At 39.1% G+C, this 26283-nt stretch overlaps 1 protein-coding gene across 1 annotated transcript in view; it reads left to right on the top strand.

The window, feature by feature from the left end:
* Positions 1–26283, top strand: part of PPIL2 (peptidylprolyl isomerase like 2) — a 67833-nt gene that overhangs the window by 3853 nt on the left and 37697 nt on the right. Inside the window, exons 6-11 of the mRNA XM_002198874.7 lie at positions 10750–10801; positions 12961–13052; positions 14522–14611; positions 23074–23149; positions 23956–24116; positions 25647–25722. Of these exons, the coding sequence (XP_002198910.1) occupies positions 10750–10801; positions 12961–13052; positions 14522–14611; positions 23074–23149; positions 23956–24116; positions 25647–25722 (547 nt within the window). The remainder of the gene's footprint in view (positions 1–10749; positions 10802–12960; positions 13053–14521; positions 14612–23073; positions 23150–23955; positions 24117–25646; positions 25723–26283) is intronic.

Raw genomic sequence — 26283 nt, 5'->3', positions numbered from 1 at the left:
TTTATTAATTGGATGTCTGTGAACTGATCTACAGGGGACTTCTCTGATTCTTCTGAATCCTAAACTACTGGACTAGCCTTTGATTTTAAAGAAATACTGCAATGCAAATCACTGTTGACCTTTGTCTAGAATTTACCATGAGCTATTCTAGAAAGTAACTTCAGATTTATTCCCCCCACTCTCTCTTTTTAACAATGCATTGTGGTAAAAATGCTTGTTTTACTGCTGCACCAATAATTTTGGAAGAAGCATTGCATTTCTCACAGCTGAACTAGAGTCTGTCAGTTGGCATTGTCTCACTTTTTCTGTCAGCTTTGTCAGGACACTGCCCTGGCTTATCCTTACACTAAAATTGCATAAAATGAAGTGGAAAGTGATAGTTAGCTCATTCCTTTTTACTGACAACTGCACTTTGGCTTCTTGGGCTTGCAGAGAGTTGCAGGCTTGCCAGGAGGTTTCATGTAGTGACGTTCTGACAGCCTGACCAGCATGCCCACACGAGGCAGCCAGCTGGGCTCAGGATACCTGTTTCAAGGAGTGAGATTGGCCAGAGCATGTCTGGTTGGTTGGAATCTCAAATATGAACAGATGATAGATCAGCGTGCCTTTTGACAGGAATTTCAAGGAAATTGGTTTTCTTTGTTGCATGGATATGTTCTATGTGGGCTGAACTATTTTTCCTCCTGTTCATTGTAATGTGTCTGATGTCAATACCTATTTTTTCCACTCTGGTTCAGTGACATTCTGACCGTGTGTGGGCAGGCCAGATTGTTGTGGCTGTACTTTCAGCCCCTATCAAGCTCTGTAACCTTGGGCAAGTATCTCTGTTCCCTTGTCCCAGAAGTAGCTACTGTCTTTGTCCCTGCTTTCCCCTTTTCTGTGGGAATTTAACTCTTTTGGACACTGGAAAGCCAGTTAATTTGATTCAGTCCAGTTAATTTATCCTGGCCTATGAGTCAGGTTAAGAGACCTGAAGATGCCATGTGGTGGATTTATGAGACTGAGAGTCACAGTTGTGGTCTGAATGAGGCAGGGCAGAATTTGTGTTGTGCCCTGTCTTGTGCAAGGTTGGGATCCAGACCTGCAAGCCAGAGAGGGCATTTTCTTAAGCATCACTATGTTAAGACGGAATTTTTAAATACATTCGGAGGGGTTTTTACAGTTTAGAAAAGACTTTTGCTTGGTCTGCCTCTGAAGATAACAATAAAGAGGAGTCTGGTGCATTTGATGAAGTAATAGAAGGCAGAGCGACTGACATGGAAAATGAGAACCGGCTGTGGAGTCAGAAGACAAAAAATCTCTGACTTTTCCCAGTGAGACGTATGTCTTTTAAAAAGAGAGAGCTGGACACAAAGCTTTGCTCTGTGTACATTATAAATATTTGCTATTTTTCTCCCACACTCTTTAATCCTGTATTTACCAAATAAAGCTGACTTGGGGTGAAATTATGACTAACATGATCAAATAATGGCAGTACAGTTGCCTGGCTGCTGCAGTAAGCCTGTCTGATGCAGGCTTTGGAAGCACCAGAGAGTTTGTACCTGCAGTGCCCTGCAGTAATGACAGCCTGCTGTGGACACCTTCTCCCTCCAGCACTGCTTACTAGGAATGTAAACAGTGCCCTTTTTTTCCCATCATTTGTTTGAAGTAAGGTTGGTAAGATGATGCTTGCCATTATAATTACAGGCAGTTTCAAAACCTATAACTTCTTACCCACAAAAGAAAAAAATTGCAACTACATCTGTTATTTCAAAACTTGGAAAATCATTCTTAAATACATTCTTTAAATATATTTATCTTCAAAATGCTGATGGGTATTGTTACTTCATTTTGTTGTTGAAATAATTCTTTTCAATTTGGTCAAGTAGATTTCAGTGAGTCTCACAGATCCCATAGAAATCAGTTATGATTTTGCAGTGAAGCTTGTTGACCTGGTTTAATGAAGAGGATATGAAGAAGATTACTTATTTTACTGTTGATTTGTTAATCCCGCTTTAAAAAAAGAACAAACAACCTTACAATGCTTTTTTTTTTCTATGCACTAAAAATGTCTTTGGCTATCTAAGTAAGGGAAATCCTCTCTGAAAAGGATGCAGAAATTGGAGCAAAGGTGAAACTCCTTAAACATAGAAGTGTTTTTACCATGTTTATGTTTTGAAATCATAGAGATAGAAATAGAGAACACTGATAATTGTTTCTTCACCTGGGGAACGAACATAATGAGAAACAGGGCTTAGGTATTTTTCCTACTTTTGTAATATTCTGAATAAAGAAACTGTAGTGTGTGAGCAGTGTGGGAAATACCAAGTAGGAACAGGTGTTAAACTACAGTTTAAGTTCCAGGCAGGACTTTATGGTTCACTATAAATTGCTTTCCAACTCTGTCACATAATCAGTGCAGGGTCCTTGTGTTTCAGGAATGGATTCCTGAAAGTGGGTTGGATGAGCTTCACACATTACTGAGTCAGAGGTGTTGAGATCAGTCACAGACAAAACTCATCCAACCCTGAGTCAAGTGGTATGGATCTCAGGCCTGAACTGGGAGGAGGACAAGTTCCAATTTCATGTGACCTTACTGGCTAAATCTACAGTGACAACGGCTTTTAAATCAGTTCATGTGGTCTGTGAGGTAATTTACTGCAGATTGCTGCTTTAATTGTGTTGTTCCAGGTGTGTTTCTAGATAATGAGCAGCAAATAATGGATGTCATTAGACAAAACCCTGTGGTTTGAAGGTGCCCTCTTTCATGGCAGTGTAGCCTTGTTAGGAAAATGCAATAGCCATAGATAATGTGCATTGGGATGCATTTTCAGAGTGTTTGTTGAGACCTTTCTGTAACCTGGCATGTTGAAGCAGAAGTCGGATTTTCCTTGTGCTTTTTCATCTTTTTGTCTTGAGAAGTTCACTTTGCTTACTGTTTCCAAAGAGATTGTGTTTACTTTGAGCATTTTTATCTTTTGTCTGGATGCAAAATACCAGCAGGAAAATGCCGTGGAGACTTCCACAGGCAGACTATGCCCATATCTAGAGTGCTGGGACTGTCTAATTAAGAGCTAAATAGTTTGACCAGTTGAGATAATTTCCATTAAGTGAAATTCAGGAGTGAGTCATATCCCTCTCACATTGTTTTTTTCCTCAACATCAGAGCATAGCACCTGAAATCCAAGTAGTTTTCTCCTTGGTGCTTTGGAAATGAGTGATCATTTAGGTGGATCGGTAACATCAGGTCTCATTTGGATGTAATATGAGTGATGTATAAATGAGAATTTTAATTTTACTCTAGAGAACTCCTTTCACGTACATGTCAGAAGTAGTCTGCACATCAGCTTTGAAATTCAAAGTATTTTTCTTAATTTGTCTGATGCAACTCAGTCAGGTCTTCAGATATTGCAGAAGTTTAAATGTCAATTGCCCCCATTTTTCCCCTTTTGTTTAACTTAGCATATTTTTCCTATATATTTGAAATGAGTTTTTTTTCCTTGTTTATTTGTAAGAAAAGTTTCAGTTTGGGGTGGGAATAGAGGTTTGTTCTGGGTGAATAATAGCTTATTACAGAACAGAGAACAAAGCTTACAGAAATAAAGCCAAGGGAGGCTTTGTTGTTAAAAAATGATTCAGACAAATCCATCTTGGTTTTCATGTGCTGCAGAAAGAGGAGTGAAATTATTAGGAACAGAAGACTGGAAGACTGTCTGAGGTCTTTGGCTCTCTCAGTCTGCTTTGCAAACTGCGTGCTCTGTCTTGAACCAGTGTTTGCTTTTTGCCTGCTATGGCTGCTGAGAGCTTTTGCTGATGGTTTTTCATCTGATATCTTCTGTAAATTTTGGGTTTGACCAGCCTAGTCTCGTTTGTATTGGTGCCAGAATTGCACCAAACACTCTGTTAGTGTTTACAGCTGTGTGTTTCACATGGAAGAATTTAATGCTTTCTTGACATTCTGTTGTTGAGACTTGTATTCTCCTCTCAGATGTTCTTCATGCCTTTAAGTTCTCCATACCCTACATGGTCACAGTTCTCCTCCACATCTGTTAAATTTTAATATATCTTCTTTGAACAGAGTTAATCTTAATCATACACAGTAAATGCTGTGTGAATGCCTGGTACAGTGGTGGGAATATTTTCTAATCTCTTCCTGAAATACTTTGATAATATCTGATATATTACACATGATAGTGTAAAACCAAAAACCATTTCAGTGTATGTGTTGAGACAGGAAGGGTGCTTTGAGAAAATGAGAATTTGTTGCATTTTCTTTTGGTAGGCTGGGTCATTTCAAAAGCAGATACAAGTTAGAGTTAGCCAGGATGAGCAGTAGTTCTTAATTTTCTCTTTGTTTTGTTGTTTTCAATTAAATATTGCTGCCTGTATTTCTGTGAGCAGTAGCAGACTCCTTTCAGACACGGGTGGTTACAGCTGTTGTCATTAAGCATCTCTCTCCAGGTGCATTTTTGTCTGGGGCAGCAGACACAGGCTGCTGCTCAAATGCCCAGAATCCCCTTTGAACGAGATGAACTCTTCAATATGCAGCAACTGAGCCATGTCGTCTTACCTCATTGACCTCAGAAATTATTAGCTTTTAGTCAACAGTCTAAATGAGTTAATATTTGACTAGTGACCATAAATTTTCAAGGCTCCTGGATAAAAACATATGAGGATATAGTTTCTGCCCTGAGGAATGACCACAAAGTCATGTGTTGTAATGAAATGGTCATAAAACACTGGGGCGATCAAGGGGATGAAAATCCCACTGAGTTGTATCCTTACAGATAACTCCTTTTGTTGCGTTTCCTGAAAATTCCCCTCTCTCCTTTGTTGCTGACAAACATAGATAGCTGGTTCTTTCTTTTCCAGAGTTGTTTGTATGTTTTACAGTAGTGCACCCAGCACTACTAAGACTTAGCTTTTATCTGTCCTAAAAAGGGGATTTAGTTTTCAATTCTCTGTATCTTTGGGAAACAGTGAGGGCAAAGAAGATGAGATTTGCTTCTACTTACTGTTCAAGTGCTTTATCAAAAAAAGACATTTAAAACCCTCCAGTGTCATGAGTCACTGGCCAAGCTGCTGTTCCTCCTTCACATCTTGATGACTGCGGTGGTGGTAGGCAGTGTTTGATCCAGTAACCCACCTCTGGTCACAGGCAGATAAACCTGTCTACCATTATTTCTAATGCATTATGTCCATTACAGCAAAAAAAGTATTTACATCTAGGTTTTACAGACTGAACAGATGGTCTCTTCTTTTCCTTTTCTGTGTTTTGGTGTAAGTGTGCACATTGGATGAGATTTTGTGACTGTGACACTTGGAAAACTAGCAGCTGTGAAGCGCTCTAGCCTTAAATGAGATGCAGCATGCGGTTTCCCACAGATCTTTAGTTGCCTGTTTTTCACTAAAATTGGAGACTAGATTTTTGGTGCTTCTGTAAAGCTTTATTTTCCTTGAACTGTGCTGTATTTGGCTGTGGATCTCTGGATTGGTAGACTTTTGACTGCATTAAGACTGCAGGCTTGATCTTGCAATGCAGCTACGTATCTTTTTCTCATGGCAATTTCTGTTAATATGCTCTTTGATAGAGCAGTATTATTGCTGGTATCTGAGAACTATGTGTGTTATCAAGCATATCTTTATGGTTCTCTGGACAAGGCTTTGGTGACCATATGGTGTCAGTTTAATTAACTTTTGAATATGTAAATATAGTGGTCTAGAAGTGCATAATGAAGGATCTTCTGTGTCCATTTCCATTCTAGCTCAGCAGTACACAAAGACTGCAGTTAAACAGCAGCTTCATCCAAGAATGTGAATTGAGGGTATCTTTTTAGCATTAGGTGGGCAGCTGTGATAAATACTGAGCATTTTTGTTGTTGAATTAAACATAGAAATGATACCTGGAATTGTGAGACTGTTCTGGCCTCTTGGCTGCTGAGCCCAAATTTTTCATGGAGTGTTAAAATACATATAGATGGCTTATTTTGTTAAAACAGTGTTGCTGTTTCCTGTTGCAAACCCTAATGTGTAGGCTTGAGGATTTCAAATGCCCTTTATCATCTTAAATCCATTTACAAAATCTGTAATAAGTAACATTATACAAGGAGTTATTCCAGTACTATTCATTGAACTCATGCCCCACTTTTTGGGGGAGATTTTATAGCAAGGAAAATTGTAAGGAGGCTTCTTAAAATGGGAAGTTGTATGTAAAGTTATATGTAACAGGTCTCATCTTTAAAGAAACCAAGGAATGTAATACAAAATTCATTTGCTGTTGCTAAGCTAAGTTTGGTACTTGGTAGGCAACACTGCATTTCAATATTAGTATTTGTTCTGGCTTTCTCTTCTGCTTGAGGTAACTCTGTGTTTCTTGGTTTGGTGGGATGAAAAACTATCAAATGGCCATGCCAGCTCTGTATGATTTTTGACCTCATATTATCAGCCAGTTCAGATGTGACACATTAATTATTCCCCATTTATAGTGTTGGTCATGGTTGGACCCCAGGCACTATTAAAGCCCCTCTCTCACTGCCCTCCACAACTGGACAGGGGAGACAAAATGTCACTGGGGGTTCATGGGTTGAGAATAAGGCCAGGAGAGATCTTCTTCCTAAATAAGTTATCCCAGCTGCCTTACCAGCATTTCTGATTGTCCCAGCCTTGGCCAGCAGCATGTCCATCCTGGAGCCAGCTGAACACAGGAGAAGCTCCCAGCAGCTTCTCACAGAAGCCACCCCTGTAGCCCCCCAGTACCAAAATCTGGCCACACAGCCCCTATACCAGCTTCCCTGGATTTTTGTGTGTTCCTGGCAGAGGCTGTTCAGTGTGGCTGATCAGGAGGTCCAATCCCCACGTGCTGAACATTTGAACACTTACTCAGTTGCTGTTGGTAGGATGGGAAAGTCTGTCTTTACTAAACACCCCACTTGCTGCACGTCACCAACCCTGTCCGTGTGTGGGTAGAGAACGAGTGGAGCCCTTTTTGATTGCTTTTCAGGCTGGTGCATATCCAACAGGGTCAGAGCCTTATTAACAAGAAGAACGTGCAGCCACAGACCAAAGAGATTCAGCGAGTGTAACTAATTGATGCATGGGGATTGTAGGTCATATCTGCATGAGACACCCAGCGATGACAGAGAATGATTTAATTTGAAACAATCGGCGCGCTCCATCCGCGAGCTGCCACAGTGCCCCACTAACCTCGGTGGCGTCACCACCTCTGCCCGGCTCTCATAAAGGATGCTGCCCTTTGGGATCCCGCAGGAGCCAGGGCTGTCAGCTGACAGAGGAGAGCGCGCGGGGCGGTGGGGCTGCTCGCTGCCACAGGAAAGTAGGTCATGGCCAAAAGTAGCCTTGGCTGCCTTTGTGGAAGTGTGCCTGCGAGAGAGGAGTCAGCTGAGAAAAGAGCTCACACGGTTTTGCATTTGTTTTTTTTTTTTAGCCCTTCCTTGCTGTGGAGCAGCTGGCACTACGTGCCGTGAAATGCATCTGCTTTTCAGTATTTCTGCATAAAGTATTTTTAGAAGGGAATATGCAGCTCTTATTTCTGCTTAAGGGAAGTGGCAGATGCTTGTGGTCTTTTCATTGTCATTAGGAATTTTGAATTTAATTAGATCAAGTGTTTTTAATAAACACTTTTTTTTCCTCTTGCTTTCTTAACTGGAGCATGGCTGAAACTGGATGGTGGGTGTGTATCAGGGAAACTCAGGTTGAAAATAGTTGTGAACTGGAGCTATGTATGTAATATTTATTCTCTCTTAAGCATTATTAATAATAAAAAATACATGAAAAGAAGTACTTTAACTCATTTTAGGATTCATTCACTCCTGCTGTCTCCTACAGTGAAGATCGGCACCCGTTTGTGGCATAACGGTCATTTCCATGGCAACAAACTGTGTGATGGTGCTTGGAAAGCTTTGACTTTTGGCGGAGAATAAATAAAAGGAGATTCACCCACATGCAAGATAATCCTGTTTTCTTGTGAAATGAAGAACTTGAGAGGAAAAAATTATATTACACAGTTTGCCTATATCATGTCCTATTATACTTTCCCAGTAATGTGTAGGAGTTTCAAAACTGAACCTCCTGGAAGTCCTGGTTGTGGGCTCCCTCCTCTGTGGCTGCTCTGTGTACAGTTGACAGATCCTGTAGCCTGGTCTTGGGCATTGAGCAGTCCATTGTAGCACATCATCATCTGGTTTTGCTGTTCTGAGGCTCCAAAGATTTCCTTTGCAGAAATACTAAATCCCCCTCTTGCCCTGCCACACAAGCTGAAGGAGCTGCTCCAAAGTTGACATGCCAAGGTCGCTTCTTCAAGGGAGGCCTGATAGAAGGCCAGCTTGTGGCAATAAAAGTTTGTAATATTCATACAACACTTCACTATAGACTTCTCACTCTAGGCAGTACTTCAACTCCTGTATGATGGTCACTGGTTTTTTATTTACTCTTGACATAAGACTGTGTAAGTGCTGGTCTCTGTGGGGAGCAGATCTAGCATGAGCAGCTGAATCACCATGAGTAACTGAGGCTGAAAAATAACCTTTTTCCATATTATGGAAAGATATGACCTGAAATACCATACTATTTCCCTGGGCACGGAGTGAGAGCCCGAGGACTTGACAGCATTTCTAACAATACATCATAGGGTGACAGATGAAAAGTGCACTGCAGCTTTTGCTACCTTTAAAGTCTGCACAGCAGTTTAGGCTGTCTTTTCTGTGTAATTTCTGTCAAGGTATAAATCTGAATCTTCAATCATGCTGAACTGTTTCTTACGGAACTATTTCCATTTTTCTGTAAAGATGTTCATGTGTTTTGAGCGTAGCTCAGGTCTGCCAGGAGGATAATTTAAGGACCTTTCTTGAAATTATCTATGTTTCCACTGGTTGTATTTCTAAAGAAGCTTTTTCTGAAACATAATTTTTGGGCTGTTGCACAACATGTGCACAGATGGATGCTGCTTTGTGTTAATAGTTGTTTAGGTTGAACAGATCTGTCCAGGATCAGATGTTCATTTTGGCAACTCTGCAGTTCCCCTGCTACTTCTTTGATAAATTTGTTCTTGTAAGAAGATAAATAGATAAATAAAGCTCTGCATTCATGTATTAATTTCAGACTGCCATTTGCTGCCATTGCCTTTGCTGTCCTCCTTTGTACCCCAGGAGTGGGCAGATATTAGAATGGTTTGGGTGTTTTTTTTTTGAGAATCCACTTAAGGAAAAGCAGGCGTACTGGTCTTCTATCACATAACTACATATAACCAAATTTGGCCTCTTTTTTCCCTTCCCATCTTTTTCCTACAAGCTCTCATTGCTCTTCCTCTAATGAATTAGAGAGATGCTTACCTTTCTGGCAGCAAATGAGCCTGCCAGTTGGTTGAGAGCAATTTGAGAAGCACCTTCGTATAAATGAATGAGTCCAGCTGTCATAACATGTACCCTGTAAACCAAGAATACGAATTTTGATTAGGCACAGAAAGCCCACTAACTTAATTTCACACTTTATTGTTTTTTGCCATAATGATTGAGGTAGCATGTTGGCACCAGGGCTGGCAGATCTCCACTTGTAACTGTCTGGGTTATAAAAACCTCCCTAATTTCTTCAGGTGCATGTTTTGAGAAGAGAACCAATTGTTTCTTTTAAAAGGCCTGTGCTGTATGTGCTTTTAAGGATCCATTTGGCTGTGAAGCTGTCTCTGACAGCTGATACAATCAAAAGCTTTGTTTTTTAGAAGTCTCAGATCCTGACTCAGCCTTGCAGCTTGTTTCATCTCCAGCTGGGTGCCACAGTCATGCACTACCTGACCATCCTGCTGGGCTGTGCTGATGAGGTCACTCAGGTGGTGATGTGCCCTGTCTTGCCAGTGATGCGCCCAAATCACACGCTGATCCCATGGAATGACTGGAGACCTGGCATGTTACTGAAGGCTCGCTGTTACTTTGGGGGTGTGTGCTGCTTCCATGTCTTAGGGAAGGCTGCAGGACAGGAGCAGCCTGATTGTCCAGAAATGTTTGCCAGCCCAACAGCTCTGCTCTTCCCATGTCAGAAAACCCTTCCAGAGAGAGGGCAGCTCTGATGAAACGTGGGAGAGCAGGAGTAGCTTAGTTTGCAGTGTCCTCTCTAGAGCTGAAGAACATTATCCCAGCCTTGGCTGTCACCTCAGTTCCCTGTTCAGTGGAATTGTTACCTGGGGGTTAAGGGGCTGAAAGTCCCTCCTGGGTCTGCCTTTGTTACCCCAAATGCCTTTCCAGAGAACTTGTGCCTCTCTTTCTCTTTATTATTGCTGGCTGTCATGTGAGCTCTGCTGCACATTTCCTGAGTAAAAGGAAAATTACAGTTATTTCAGAAAAGGCATTGAGCTTGATTGCCAAAATGGTTTGCTAGCTTTATGACTTTCATCAGAGGTCCCTGCTGAATTGTCCTTTCTGGTCAGTGGCAATGATCTTTGCCTCTTAGCTTTTCATGCCAGCTCCCCTTTCAGTCTATGCTAAGAGTTGTGCAACTCCTTGAACTGATTCCCCGTGGTTAGCACTGTCCTGAGTCAAATAGAGCCCTGTAAACAAACATATCCCCATTCTCAGGCTTCCTGAGCCTTGTTTTGGTGGGCTGTGACTCGAATTCCCAGGGTTCTGATAATTCAGACAACCAGCAATATATTATTAATAAATTATGTACCACTGAAGTCCTAACAGTGATGCTACAGTTTCTTTTTATTTCTGTAGTTACATTCTGTTGTGATTAATCTTTTTAATGCTTTATTTTCTTTAGAAACTAGATGCCAAATCACTTATAAAGCTGAATTTTTCTAAAAATAGTGAAGGTAAGTGCAGTCATTTTCTGTGGTGGTGCTTTGTTGGTTTTTTTTCCTTAATGAGTGCTCTAATAAATTCTGGTTTGTCTTACTCATAGTGAACTTAAGTAGTTTGTGTTCTCTACCATGTTTTTTGAGTAGAATAATTGCTTCTTGTGAATGATATGTTTACCTTCAAAGTTCCATTTCTGTTTTTCTTTACACTGGGGAGTAAATTATTCAACAATTTCACTTTAATATAGCTGCTACACCACTAAGGTACTGTTTACTTTAAGGAAAGAATCAGAAAAAGTGAAATTTCTGTAATGTTATCTTATTTCCAACTTGCCTGTGGCAATATTTGCTGTTCACTTGGTTTTGAACAGCTTTTTGTTTATGAAAGGGATTAGACTTAAATAAACACGTGGGATTTTATGAATAGAAGCACACAAGACAGCTGCCTCAAGTTTTAGTTTTGCAAGATATAAAATCAGCCTCCTAAGAGAGCATGGTAGGAGTGAAAGAGGAGAGTGGGGATGAATTCATCTTCTACAAAGCATATAATGATTTCTTTGAAATGAAAATGGCTAAGATTAGGTGGGAATAAAATTCTGGAATGTCTGTCTCCTTATCTTACCAAAATCTATGGATTACAAGTTCTTTTCTGTAGCTGATGGATTTCTTCTGTGCCTTGTGTTCCATCTGTCTCAAGAGCAGGGTGTTAAAAATTGATCAATAGTCAGTGTGGCCAAGGCTTTTGAAAGATACCATGACATTGTGCTTTCCCTAAAGAAATCCAGCTCACAATGCTGGGGTGGAATGACAACAGCCATAGAGTCTTACAAGCTTTTTCCTTGAAAAGGTTAATTCTGTATCATTAACCAACCAAGGGAAAATGCAACAAAAGACAAAAATTAAGTGTTGTATTTCTGTCTGTCAGCAAACTTTTCTCTAAATCATAATGTGGAATGATTGTAGGATCTTCTCTGTTCACACATAAATGTGATGTAAAAGGTCTCTGGGCCTTGCAGTTTCTCACATTTAGAAATCACTTATGAGTTGAGTACTTTCCATCCAGATCAACATGTGTGTGCCCTCAGCAGTTTTGCTTTTCCTAGGACTGAGAATAGGGTGACTTATTTTTTTTTACAAAGCTGAAATGAGGCCTCACATTTTACCAGTGTGTTTCTGTATCCATCAACTGGGCACTTGCAAAAAGGCCTCTCTTGAGTTTCAGTCCCTTGTGGCAGTGACTTTCCTTCAGCCCTGGTGGCATTAACAAAAGTGTCCTCAGCTTTGGCTTGTGCAGGGGGCAGAGCTGCCTCTGGTGGCGCAGTGAGGGGTCGGTCTCTGCGGGTGTTTGCCTCCCCTGTCCCTGCAGGTGCTGTGAGCAGCCTGTTCTGGCCTCCCTGCTGCTTTTGATTTTCAAATGGTAATTAGGAAGTGAAGAACTAAATTAAGCCCAACTTATTTAAAAAATCTCACCCAAACCCCCAGGTCTAGCAAGCTGATCAAGTATTAATAATCTTCTTCTAACTGCTTTCTGCTGAGATTATCCAGACATTTTTCTTTTTCCTCCTACATTGCCTCCCATCAGTTTGCTTGCTGTTGACTTGCTTAATATTTATGCTGACCCTCCTGGGAAAATTCACAGCTTGATTAGAGCAGAAGCTGGGTTCCTTACTGAGTAACGTGTTCAGATTTAATGGCATTCTGCTTGCCACATTTGAATACAAAATGCTCTCCTCTGCTTAAAGCACAACAGCTGCTGTGTACTTTTCTGTAGGCTATAAGCTAAACTTTTATTCCTGGGAACAAGAGTGATACTGGACACGTTATAAGGTTCATGTTATCAATAGATCTTTGATTACAACAGTAACAATTATATGATGGTATTTCATAAATATCAAACAGGTTAGACAAAGTTGTGTGTTAGGAAATTGGAGGCAATAGATTTAAAAACTGCATTTTCCTTGCTTGTTTTATAGCTCTCTAAACTGTTACTTTCTCTACCATTTTTTCTGTCACTGGAGAATCAAAATGTTTTTAAAACACCATTAAGTGCCCACTGAAGTTACACTTTATATTAAAAATTAATATAAATATAATCCACAGAGATCAGAGAAATAAGCTATTTCAAAACAGTTACAGGTCTTCATGTGAAATGTATGCTTTTTTCCCTCTGTCAGGCAAGTACCACTGTCCAGTGCTGTTTACTGTATTTACCAATAACTCCCATATTGTGGCCATCAAGACTACTGGAAATGTGTTTGCCTATGAGGTAGGTTCTCTATTGCATTTCATTATTAGTATTTTGTACTTGATGCATTTCAGTCAAAATCACAAAATGTTTTAGAAAGACAAATAAATTTTATTCTCGTTTTACAGCCAGGAAAATTAAAGGACAGGAGATGGACTGACTTCATAAATTGTTGTCCAACTTTAGCCTTCAAAATAGGAACAAGTTTAGAATATGAATTAAACAGTATTTCTAAAACCTTTTCTTAAGTTAATCTGCATGTACTGAATCTTGTGTTTCAAAATGAGTAGCTTTGATATGCTTCTCAGTTGAAATAAGAGACAAATTTTCTGTTGTCTTCTTTCTGATACAGTGTCATGACAAAAACATTGTCTCATTTTTATTCATTCAGTGAATAAAAAAGGGCATTTTAGCTTGAGCTGGGGATATAGAAGAAAGAATGCCTTAATGGACACTTAAACTGAGTTTTATTCATGTTTTGTGAACATTTATGTAAGCCCAAGTAGAATTTTAATTGTGACTTCTTAGTATAGTCCTTACTGTAAAAGCAAGATTTATTTATTTTTTCAGTAGCAAATAAATCCTTCAATTAATGAATCCATATCCAATGTTGTAAAAAGTCTGAACAGTGGAGCATCTTTTCGAATTCTGATGAGATATTCAGATACTGAGGGAGGAACAGGCAGAAACCATTGCAATCAAGGAAAAGGCTGGATTCATCATGGCTTTGAAAACTTCTCTGATATAGTAGAGCTGTCCTCACCCGTGACAGCAGTCTAGATCAGGTTAAAATAGAAAATATTTTCTGTTCTTTCTGGAAGCAGCATTCTTTGGCTGCTGGGGTTATCAGGCAAGGATGAGTTTAAGGGTGGTCTTTATTAAACCCTGGTCAGTACTGCAGAACTCTTTGTCTCTTTGCTGCAATTTGCAATACTGGGCTTCCTGAATGGGCTGTGCCAAGAGGGTTTGTGCCCCATGTGGTACCACATGAAATAATTGCAGTTACTGGTTTATTATAAGCATGGAATTAATTTATGGCCTTCTGGAGGTCATTATCTCTGGGACATTATCTCTTCCATCTGAGTACCACAGAGGACATTTGGGTAAATAAGATAGATTCAGGGGTCTTTTGCAGGTAAGAGCTTAGAAAACTGAAAGCAAGATTTTTTTTTTTTTAATTTTGGCATTACTTTTATGATTAATGTGGTTGAATGATGGACATAACTATGGAATGGAGATTGCAAGGTTTGTCTTAGAAAAATAACCCAGCAAACCACACAAAACTGTCAACTTTTGTAGGGATGAGCGACAAAAGCTTCTCATTTGTTAAAGCCCACACTGAAAATATTGCGGTTGCCAGTTGAGAATGAGGGTGAAATTGTTTTCTTTATGATTTGGTCTTCAACATTTTATTGATATCACCTATTTACTTGTAATATTTCCACACAATAATGAGATTTTGCTATTTGTGTCTTTTGCCTGGCTGTTAGGCAGTTGAGCAGCTGAACATAAAACCAAAGAGCTACAAGGATCTCCTGACAGATGAGCCCTTCACTCGGCAAGACATCGTCACACTGCAGGTGAACTTTTCTCTCTGTTACACCTTATCCCATACAGGGTTTTATTTTGCAGAGGGTGAAATGGTGCTGTGTACACTGTTCTAGCAGGAAACCAGAGTAGCTGATCAGAGAAACTTCACTGTATTTTCTTTGTTATCCAGATAAGCCACAAAGATTCCACGTGACACAATCTGGATGAGTAGTAACATGGTCTGTGGTATCAAAAGAAACAATCTTTAGTATGTAGAGTATTTAAGCTTTTAGGAACTTGACATGTTACATTAAGACTGAAGTGGATTGTCCATCTTACTCTTCCAAAGATGTATAAAAGAGTCAAAGGTTCAGCAAAATATTTTCCATGGAATGTTTCTCTAAATGTAGAGGAAGGCAACAAACCAGAGGTCTTTTTCTAATTGCTTGTTTGGAATGTTTTGCTTCTTGATAGATACCAGTTTTGGTTCTTTGCTGATTTTAAGAAAATTAAAACCTAAATTAAAAGAGCATTGTGAATTTTACAGTGTAAAAGATACTTATTTACAGATGAAGTTGAGTATCAAAAGATCTAAAACTTTTGTTTAAAAGTAGGTACTTTTAAGCTTGCATAATTTCAAAACAGGGGAAAAAAGCTTCCTGGATCATTATTATTGAAATCATGAGTTAGTATGCATCTCATGAACACTTAATTGCCGCTAGCAAGACCAATACAGTCTAATTCAAATAGTCATTTAATTTCATTGATGTCTAAATTTAAATAAAGTGTAACCCTTCTTGTCTACTCCCCGGTGCTTAACAGCATGTTTTAAAATATTTTTCCTCTGTTCCTTTGGGCTTGTTGGTGATCAAGCTAATGCAACAAAGGAAAATATTTTTATTCCAATGGATGCAAAAAATACAGCTTTTTTTTTCTGATTGAAAGCTCCCAACAGAATGTTATTTCTGTGTAACTGCATGGTTGCTAATGGATTTGGAAAAGTAAAAAAAGACAAGTGTCTAAAAATGTGTCTGTGCACCCATATGGCAAACCAAGTTATTTTGAACTAACAATTGAAATGTGCAGTCACTAAAAAATATTTTGGTATGTTTTGTAGGGTTGGAATTGAATGTATGTATAAAGAGTGTGTTCCTGTTACTTGCTAGCTTTGATTTTTCACAGCTGTTCTAGTCCTCTAAATCTCAAAGTGCAACATCTAAAAATTTAGTCATTTGCTGTGTGAGTTTTTATCAGCATTTTTCATCTTCATTCTTCACATGTTGGGTTTCTGTTTTGCTTGGAGAAATATGTCTAATATCAAACTAAGTAGAATCTGATAGTTGTGCAGTCCAAGGTCACAGCCACAGCCCTGCACCTCTCCCACCTCCGTTCAGGGTGGCATTCATAAATGTGTGAGTAGATTTTAAGCAAACAGTTCAGTGTGGATTGGTGTTAACTTCTGCTACACTCTTCTTAAATAAGTTTGGAAACAGCAAAGACACCCCCATCTTGAGATTGGACTGCAAGAGATTTGACCATCTGAATGCTGTTGACCAGATAAAGTTTGACCTTTTACCAGATCAGTTTTTAAATATTTTTTTCAGAATTATTTTTAACAGTCCAAATTGGCTTCAGGCTGTTGAAGGAGAGCCATTGAGCTATCTGTACAACACCCCCTGCAAACTTGCATGTAGAGAGCTTGATTTCTCCTATTCAAATTCTGCCCTACCCTGACTTGCTTTGTTGAGGCTAAGATTCAACCTGAAGTGGCATGAGTAGCCTGGGTTTTAGAATTACTTAAGTAGATGTGGTAGAGAAATGAGTTGTTATTTTCTCACAATGTTTTCTTCATATAAATTATTGAAAGACAGACCGACATCTCCTCTACAAGCTCTCTTGTTGACAACGCTGCAGGCGGTGTGGTGGCTTCAGGCTTCACACTGCCAAGCTCCACCACCTGTGGCTCTGTTTCTTAGCCAGAGTTCATGACTGCAATCTGTTGTGTTTCAGAGCTCTACCCCAATTCCTCCTTCTCTTAAAAACCTTTCAGTTCTGTGTTGAAATTTATCACTTTGTTGTTTCCTCATTTCCCCATGTAAATTGAGTGCAGTGATATCCAAGAGAGCTGGAATTGAGACTGAGTTGATATCACTGACCCTGTTGTTTGGCAAAAAAGTAGATATAAAGGAAGTTGCTATAAAAAACATTCTTTGCTTTGCAAATAACAGCTGAATAGGGCTGTCTGTAGTAGCTGTGTTTAGCAATAGAAAATAGCATTTCCAGAGGCTGACTCTGAATGTCCTAGGAAACAGAGGGGGTACCTGTGTTTGGTAGTGAAATACAACATGGTAAGTGGAAAATATGAATGATGTATGTTTACAGGTTATTTGTATGACCACATTTTTCCTTGTTGATACATAAAGGACAATCCTACATTTCCTTGGATTTTGCCAGAATAGTAACTGACCTCAAACTTGGCTTCTCTCTCCTAATATATATAATTAAAAACAAAACAAGAAACATTTGCTCTTTTCAGAGGAGGCAGAATTGCATAATGTGCTTTTCCTGTTCTTGGTGCTAAACATTATTCAAACACGAGTCGTAGTCCACCCTGTTATCTTTTCTGCTAAGCTCCATCTGATCTGGTTGCTTTGAATTTAGTAGCAGTTATTTATGTGCTACTTACTTGTTAAAAAGGACAACTTTTTTTTTAATTCAAAATTTAAAAAAGCAGAATCACAACTTCAGTTGTTAATAATACTGTGTTATGGTCTATGATGTGCTTCTCTTTGTAAAGGAATCTGCAGTATTCCCTACACGTAGTCCATATACAGAAATTACTTTTTCCCTTGTTGAAATGCAAATGTCCTGGGGTGGAGCATGGCACTTTTTCATCAGCATATGGCCATATTATCCAGCTAGTCAGGGCAGGAGGTAAAGAGTAATACCATATCCTGGTGTGCAAGAGACATTAGCAGTACTGGAATGGAGTTATTGAGGCAGAAGATGTCATGGATTCTAGTTTAGGATTTTGCTGATGATGACAGAAATGCACATGACATTATTCCATATGATATCCTTCCTAGATACAGCACTCCTAGTATGACTGGCTTTTTAGACTGTAGCACTTTACACTAAAGTTTAAATTTCCTTGTCTTAGCTTTGTGATCTTGCTACAAACTCAAGTCAAGCTTTCCATCTTCTGCAGTGCAGGTCTTATATTTTTCAAAGTTTCTCTCTCCTTATCATTATATCAAATAATTTTTCTTTAACGTTACTGGTTCATGTCTCTTTTTAATGGAATTTGCTGTTGTATGTTGTCTGTGTTTCTCAACTTTCAACCTACTTATATTCTTTTCCTTGATGATGATCTGCTCAGCCTAACTCAGCATCCCTTGAAAATGTCATGAATGTGTTCCCAGCTGACAGACAACTCAAGTACTGTAAGATTAATTAGTTACTTTTAATGGGTAAGGCAGGATGTAAAGCTCTTGGGGATCTGTGGGGACGGGGTGTCTGTAATGGAAAAGCTGATATTGTTAACACTTGTTTGCAGTGTTCTTACCTCCCTCTTCTACTTGCCATTCTGGTACATTGCTGTTCATAATTTCAATTGGTTCACCATTTTTGCAATTGGATTCAAAGTAGGATTGAGCACAGTTTTTGAAATAATAGTGTATTAGACTTCAGTTCAGATCTAGGTAATTCTTTCAGGCCTGTATTTTACAGGTTTTCAGCTAGTATTCAGTCTAAATGTTTAACCTTCTTTGAGATTATATTCCAAGTAAATTTCTGGGGGATATACTGCTAGATCTCAATGTCTACTGTCAAATCTTTATGACAAAATCTGGTAGAAATTATTTTTAATTAGTGTAAATGTAAATTCCATGTGCCTTTTAATCCTATATTATGCAAATTATTCTCTGTGTAATGATGTGGAACTTAATGGCAAGCACATAAATACCTGTCTTCTGAATTCCCTCTTATAAAACCAGGCTGAAGCAAGTGTCTGCCCCAGCTCAAGCTGGAGAGAGGAGCAGAGTCAGGTATTGTTTTGCTGGACACAGTGGGGAACTTCCCATCCCAGCAAGTGTGAGATGTCCTGAGGAGAGCAAAGTAAGAATGCTGAAATACGCAGCGTTCACATCCCATTTGATAGAACCCCATCCATTTATTATCCTCCACTGTGGGTCTATTCACAAACAAGAGACAAACTTCAGTTTGTGAGAATACAGCAGAAATTACTCCTTCTCTGGAAACTCTTCAAAGCTATTGCTGAGCTGTGTGCTGGCAGGGGATTTAATGAGAAATGTGGCTGTGCTCAGTGGCAGTGCTGCAGGTGACGCAGAGGCACATGTGGGGGTTCCTCCTTGCCTAAGGAATTGCAATAAAGCCCCTGCCCTGCTGTGCCAGGGGTAGCAGGCACAGTGCTCTGGTGGCAGCCTGCAGAGAGCCTTCCCTGGTAGCTGCAGGCTAACAAATGCATCTTTGCACTGCAGAAATTGAGGGGGGAAGAGAAGAAAACTCCAAGTCTGGGTAAATACTAACAGGTTTGCTGCTGTTAAAGGGAAAAAAGCCTCATACTGTTATGTACTTCCTTATGTCAGCTTTATTGTTTCTATATAATCAGCTGTGGACAAGACATGGCTCCCTACAAGCTGTTAAACACTGCTGACATTTGTGGCAGGAAGCACAGCTAATGAGCAGAACTGGAGGTAGCTGAGCTGCACACTGTTAATTGATATTTCACTCCTCAGCTATTCCTCATTTGCTCTTTGTGTGACAGAAGGTCAGAGCAGATTTCCTCACGGTTGTGGGTGAGGTCTCCGTGAGGGAGAATCCTGCACCAACGGACGTGCAGAGCAGAGGGTAAAGAAGTGCGACATGGTCAGCATATGAGGCTGACAGTCCTGAGCATAATTAGGGATGCAGCATGGCCAACCAAATGGTGAGAGAAATCAGAACTTAAAGAAATCACACAGTCTAAACCTGCTGGTTTTAACCTGCTATTTGGGGGCTTCTGTGTGGTGCATAAGATTAACAGTTCAAGCTGTTTCCTTAAGCAGGTAAAACCAGAAAATGACTGGAGAAAAACAAGTGGAATAAAACTTGAGATTACTTGTTTACAGAACTCAGTTTTCAGGAAAACATGAAATGTAAGATTTTTAATAATGATGATAGTTCGCAACCCCTTGAAGTCTATATCTGTGCTAGTAATTTGCTAAACTAAAGTTTATTGTTTGTAACCTTAATAAGAAAAACCCTAAGACTGACAGCCATGGTGTTTTGTGGACATATTTTTAAACATGCTAAGACAAACAAAAGTAGGCCATGGTTTATCTTCCTTTCAAGTTTCTGTGCATTTACACAGAACTTATTTCTTTAGATCTTTGGGCTCCGGGCCTTAATCTTAATAGGATTGGGAACATCCCTATGAGTCCAGCCTTTCTCTGACCAGGAGAGGCAATTAACTCATTAGAGCTTGAGGCTTTGACAATGTGAGTGTGTCTGTCTGCCCATCTCTGTGGCATCTTGTTTGGACTGCTCTGATTCTCTGCCCAGTAACTGTCATGGATGCAATGAGAGGTTCTTGGCAAGCTAATTATTAGTGTTTAGACAGTTTTCTTCCTGAAGTGATATGTCTAAAGACTTACAAAGTTTTCATATTGTTACCTTAAAAAATTTATATCTCATGTTGTAGGACTCAGTACCACCAGTAAGGAAATGGTTTGTGTCTTCTGCAGCGCAGGTTGGACTAGTCAGATATGTTTCTCCTCTTGGGAGCAGGTAGAAGCAACTTGTATCTTGTGTTTGACTTAGTATTCACTGCAGTACTTTCACAGTATGCTAATTCTGATTCAAACTAATTCTAATCAAACTTCTCCTAGTATATCAAGATGCTATATTTTAGAGGGAGAAATAAACATATCCTAGGTATCCTGTACAAGATGATACTCAAATTTCAATTTGAGGAGCCGTTTTTTGAGAGGCTATTCCACTGACAGAGGGAAATCTCTTTTGGGGTAGGAGTGTGGGTTGTCCCCCTTCTCGAAATGTGGTGAGACTCTTGCTTTGCAGAATCAGGAATACAAGGGACAACACTGTAAACTGAACCTTTGTCAAGGTTTCCACTGAAAGAGATGGCCCACGTGGCTGTGATGGAAGGAGCTTTTACAGAGGACCTGGGTCACAGTTCTGGGGTTTGGAGTTCAGATCTCCCAGAGGGCAGATGGACAGCTGGTCTGCAGGGAGAGGGAGCTGCCCTGTGGCCTCTGCTGTCCTTCAAATGATAATAGATGCACTGCCAAAACAGGGGCTGGTGGTGATTTGGAGAGCCCTGAGAAATCCCCTGCAAGGAAGGAGGCTGTAAACATTTTGCTGGAGTTGCTCAATGCCTGTGATTAGGCTGGTTAAGCCACGTAGATGTTTGAATGAACTGTGGCTGTTAAACAATGTGAACTAATCTGATTTGTGGTACCCTGAGCACAAGGCCCTGGGTTTTGTAAGGCACTGGCAGTTGTGATGTCCTTTATTTATTTTTAAACAATCAATAAGTCAATAAATGAAGATGCTTTATTTAGAGGAACATCATGAAGGTGTTTTCTGTTTCATTTTTACTGCTGCCTGTCCATGAAAAATTGTTTCCAGGAGTCAAGTCTTGCCCTTCAGCTTTGCCATGAACTGCACACATGGATTGCTATAAATCTATCATCTCTATTAACATTAATACACAGATATTTTTCCCTTTCCTGAAAGGGTAAGCAGTCCTTCCTTCCTTCACCTTTTGAGGTAGTATATTTATGTGCAGAGCAATGATTTCTGTCTTGGAAAACTGCAGCTCATGATTGCTGCAGAGTATTTCAGAGTGAAAACATCTTGTGAAAACTCACAAAGTTTTTTCTCCAGACTTTCTCCATGCATCTTGTTGACTGTCAGAAAGCAGAGCTTAAACTAATCTCTATTCACATATATAAATATGTATGTAAGGTAATAAATAGTAAATACACCTGAGTGCTGGTGTCACAGGAAACAAAAATGGCTAAAAACCAGATCCCAATTTCCTATTTTTTAGTAGCTTATTTAAGGATTGTCTGTTTCTAAAGCAAAATCTTAAAGATGTAATTTTTTGGGGCAGTTTTTTTTTGTCTCAATGAAGATCTATTGGGGGGGTATAGTGGGACAGGAAACAATAGAAGATTGTTATCTGGTGATTAGGAAATGGGACAGCAGAAAGCCAGGAGGTCCCATTAAGGTGCAGAATCACACAGCTTGATTTCATAAATGTGTTTTGGTTTTACTACTACCAGCAATAAAACTAAAAATGCACTCTCTGGTGGAAGCATACTATTTCAGGGATGAATGAAAGACATACTTAGATAATTTTATAAATTATGGAGCTAGCAGCTCTGCTTGTATTAAGCATTACTTCTGGCAGAGATGAAATTGTCAAACTTTTTATCAACCATAGTGGTCTGAGAAGCTTTGTTAAATTTTTTAGGATAATATGTTTAATACTGTTCATGTTAGTTTTTTATTCATGTTTTTTTGCATAATATATTGCATTAGTTTTATCCTTAACTAGAAACTATTGCATATTGCTTTATTAGTTTGGTATTTTAAAGTTTGAATTGTTTTCTGTAAGATAGACTTTCCATTAGTGTCTGGGTGTCCTGGGCTGATGTTTTGACCTTTCTGTGCTGCAGAGGAGCTTGAGGAGAAAGCCTTGAAGTCATTGTAAGGAGAGGATTAAAGACTGTTTAATAATAGTATGAAGTAACCTAGATCACCAGTAGGCATTCCTTGTCCTGCTCTCTCTGAAAGGTCATAGTTCTGCAGAAAGTTGCCTAGAGATAGCAAAAAGGATCACAGTTAATGGACTGTGTGTTTTTGCTATTTTCCTCCAGTGGTAACTAAATTGAATTTTCATAACAGCTTTTTTCTTTTTTTTTCATATTTTTTAAGCATAGTTCTATAAGCACTAGTAAAAAAAAAAAAAAAAAACAACTGTCAACACAGTTCTTACTGCAGAGACTTGCTCTGAGGGTTTTATTTGTATTTTGAGATGCATTGCAAAAGTTCACAGAGCATGTGCAAATCAGGGCTAGGATTATAAATAGCAGGAGATAGCTGATGTGCTTTTGCACGGATCTTAGACCAAAGCTCAGAACAAAGGAAAGAACCAGGGGATTGCATTGTTCTTTATTCTCTAAGATAGGGGAGACTTGGCTGAGTTCTGGTAGTAACTTCTGTAGGTGAGATATGTGTAATATTATGTTTGGAACTGAATTCCAGATCCCTAAGGAGTCTGCTGTGACCTGACTGGTTGCTGATGTTGGCTGGGGTTGATTGCTTTATATTTTTTTCATCTTTCTGTGGTTGGGGGAATATGGAAGTTATTCTGTCTCTCCCTGTTTATTTATTATGGTGTCTGCCCTTCGATGTAGTCTGTTGCTTGGAATATGTACCTACCAAGGTCTCTGATGTTAGTTTTTTAAATTATTTTTATTTTCAGGATCCAACAAACCTGGATAAGTTCAATGTCTCAAACTTCTTTCATGTTAAAAACAACATAAAAGTAATTGATCCAGGTAAGGATGAATTGAAGGTAGGCTGAGAAAACACCAACCCAAACATGATGCCAAATCTGAAGATGATTCTGTGGAATTGACTCAGTTTTCTGGAAGGACATCTCTCAGTGGTTAGCTTATTATGCTCATACCTGGGTTTTGGGGTTTTTTAATCTACTGTTGTGCAAGCAAGCATCTCTTTCTATTTACCCAATCAGAATAAGTGAGTATTATCTCAGATATGGAATATCTAATATCCAGCAAATAATAAGCATTCCAAGACAGAGGACAAGTGAAACTTGTAAAAATTAAATACTAAATTAAAATATTAACTAGATCAAATTCCACAGTCAGTCCAGAAACCTTCTTCCCCTACTGTCACATTAAATATCTGATCCTGGGATTTTAGTATCACAGGCCTGGCCATTCAGTGAGGAGGCGAAGGACAGAAGTTTATATTGTAACCAACTGTTTTTTCTCTTTATTGTTCTATAAAAATTTTACAAGACTTGAATGGACTTAGATGATTTCTAGTGTTTTCAAATAAATTTTCAAGATAGTTGGCTTGATTTTTTTTCTTGTACATCATATTGGCATTTATTGTGCTATATTTTGCGCTATATATTTTTAACACTGTCATTAGTGTTATACATTGCTATTTGTCACTGTGTCTGGAGGAATATATATAGTTGCTAGACCTTTTTATTTTAAAAAAAGTAGCATTAATAGCTGGAATTTTTTTGTGTAATTAATTATGTAATAAACTGAAGGGGAACAAAATACAATGTTTCTTTTAATTCTGAGTGATTTAACTTTGTCTTACCTAGATGAAGAAAAAGCAAAATTAGATCCATCTTACTATTTGAAAAATACAAATACAGAGACACGAGAGACTTTACTGGAGCTTTATAAGGAATTCAAAGGTGATGACATTTTAGCAGCTACTATGAAGGCTCCTGAAAAGAAGAAGGTGGATAAACTGAATGCAGTAAGTTGACTTAATTTGTAGGTACTGATTGACTTCTTCAAGAATGGTAATAGTTGTTTTTCTTCTTAGAGGCCGTATTGCAGTATAAACAAATACTGCTCCTTCTGTTTCCTCTCACACAGAAATTTGTCATAGATGAAAAGATGAGAATTGTATCAGGATTCCTTAGACATGCATAATATGTGTCAGTGAGTTTCTATTTGTTAAATCATTGCAAATGAACCTAAACGTTTGAGAACTGAATCACAATGAGAAGGAAGAATCCTTATGATGTGGTTATGTATGTGCTGGCAGAAACTTTTTCCCAGGTTATAATCTCTCACTTTGAGTTTGTTTATCATTGCTTCCTGCATTTATTGGCAGAGAGAGCACAACTTAAGGTAGTGCAAGTGAATAATTTCTGGTGTGGACAAATACATAAATCATTCCAAGCTGCTCCTCCATTTTCTTTTTCCACCGGAATGCAGAGTTTAGTGGAATATTTTAAAGCATGTTCTTCCAGGTGCATGTTCATTGTTGTCAAGAGGAGCAACACATCTGCATCTAGATTTCCTACATCAAAGGCTGTTTCATAAGGGCAAGAGAGAGTATTCTTATGTACTTTTAATAATTCTGGGATGTGTCTGCCTACTTGCTTTGATTACACTTACATGAAAACTAACAGCAGTGCAGCATACAGCTTTTAATGAGAGGCTTAGAGACAGATTAGGGAGTGTATGTGACCAAGGAGTAGGATCAGAAATGCCCTCTTTTTTGGGATGTTGTAGTGTTAAAATTATAAAAAAAAAAAAGTAAGGAGAAGAAACAAGAGGGCAGAGATAAGGATGAGCTCTACACATGCTGGGGAGTTGGATTGTCAGCTTACGACATGGGTGGGCATTGCTGTAAACTTGCTTAGAATGCAGTGAAACCTTAGGGAATGAGCAGTGACCTGGCTGGACTCTTTACAGGCGTTTCCCTGGAACTGCTAAACATGTCTCTAGGTTTATTAGATCTTTGTAATTTGCTACAAAATCCGTGTGTGACGTTCAGATTTCCCATCTGCAGAATTACAGAGCTCAAAATATGGTACAGTGCCTCTGCACACAGCAGGACCAGCTGTGGGAGGGGCTGGTTTGCTCTCCCCTACAGTATCTCTGTGATTCACTGGATTTTCCTTCCTCTCAGCAGCGCGGGAGACTTCTACAGATGTCTTGGCAGAAGTACTCCTTGCCTATCTGTACCCCTGCACATACAAATAAATTGTGATGATAGAATCTCTGCACAGTGATGTATTAAACTGGAGGGGAAGCATTAAGCCCCTTTGGCTCAGCGCATGAGCAGCCTTAACTACAGTTTCATCAGAGCAAATGTGGGCAACAGATGGAGAATTATTGCTGCACTGGGTATTTGTTTCCTTCAGTAGAAGCTAGAGCAGAAGTCTGCATTCAGAAGGATGGCATTTGTGTGTTTCTAATGCTTAATAGTATCTTTGGTAGATAAATTCTAAGATCTAATGTCTTTTTCTCTTGCTTTTTCCTCTGCAAACAGGCTCACTATTCCACTGGAGCTGTAAGTGCTTCCTTCACCTCTACTGCAATGGTGCCTGAAACTACCCACGAAGCAGGTACCAGAACTACCTACCTACAGACCATTTTTTATTTCTGAGTTTCAAATTTTGCTCCTTAGCGCACATACATTTATGAGGACTGAAAGAATGCATTGGTAATTGGTCAGTGCTGATGTCATGGAAATGTATTCCCTGACCAAATATATCCTTACTTTCCAGTGGGGTTGTTCTGAAAATACTAGAGCAATTACAGTCAAGCTTTGGCTTTGAATGACAGTTACTTCTTTTGAACCAAAATTAATGAGACATTTTCTATGGCCAGGGATGACAAATTGACATATCCCCTTTTCTAAGTTAGGAATGAAACATAATCTCTCCTCAGATACCATACCAAACCTTGGCCACCTTTTTGACCTACCCCAGTATTAATTAGAACAACAGCAAATTCTGTGATGGTACTTTTAGTTTACTGCTTTTCACACCAAAATACATTTCAGTAAAGTTTTCCTTTTATTTTCCAGCCTAAACACAAATGTATAAGATTTATTTAGTTTGGATATTGATTAAATAGCTGAGTCATTAGTATTTCCAGTTGAGAAAGTTAAGCACTAAAATTAG

This window comes from Taeniopygia guttata, chromosome 15 (genome assembly GCF_048771995.1).
Source record: "Taeniopygia guttata chromosome 15, bTaeGut7.mat, whole genome shotgun sequence".
Taxonomy (NCBI): domain Eukaryota; kingdom Metazoa; phylum Chordata; class Aves; order Passeriformes; family Estrildidae; genus Taeniopygia; species Taeniopygia guttata.
The sequence above is the reverse complement of the archived record's forward strand: the minus strand, read 5'-3'. Positions and strand labels throughout refer to the sequence as shown.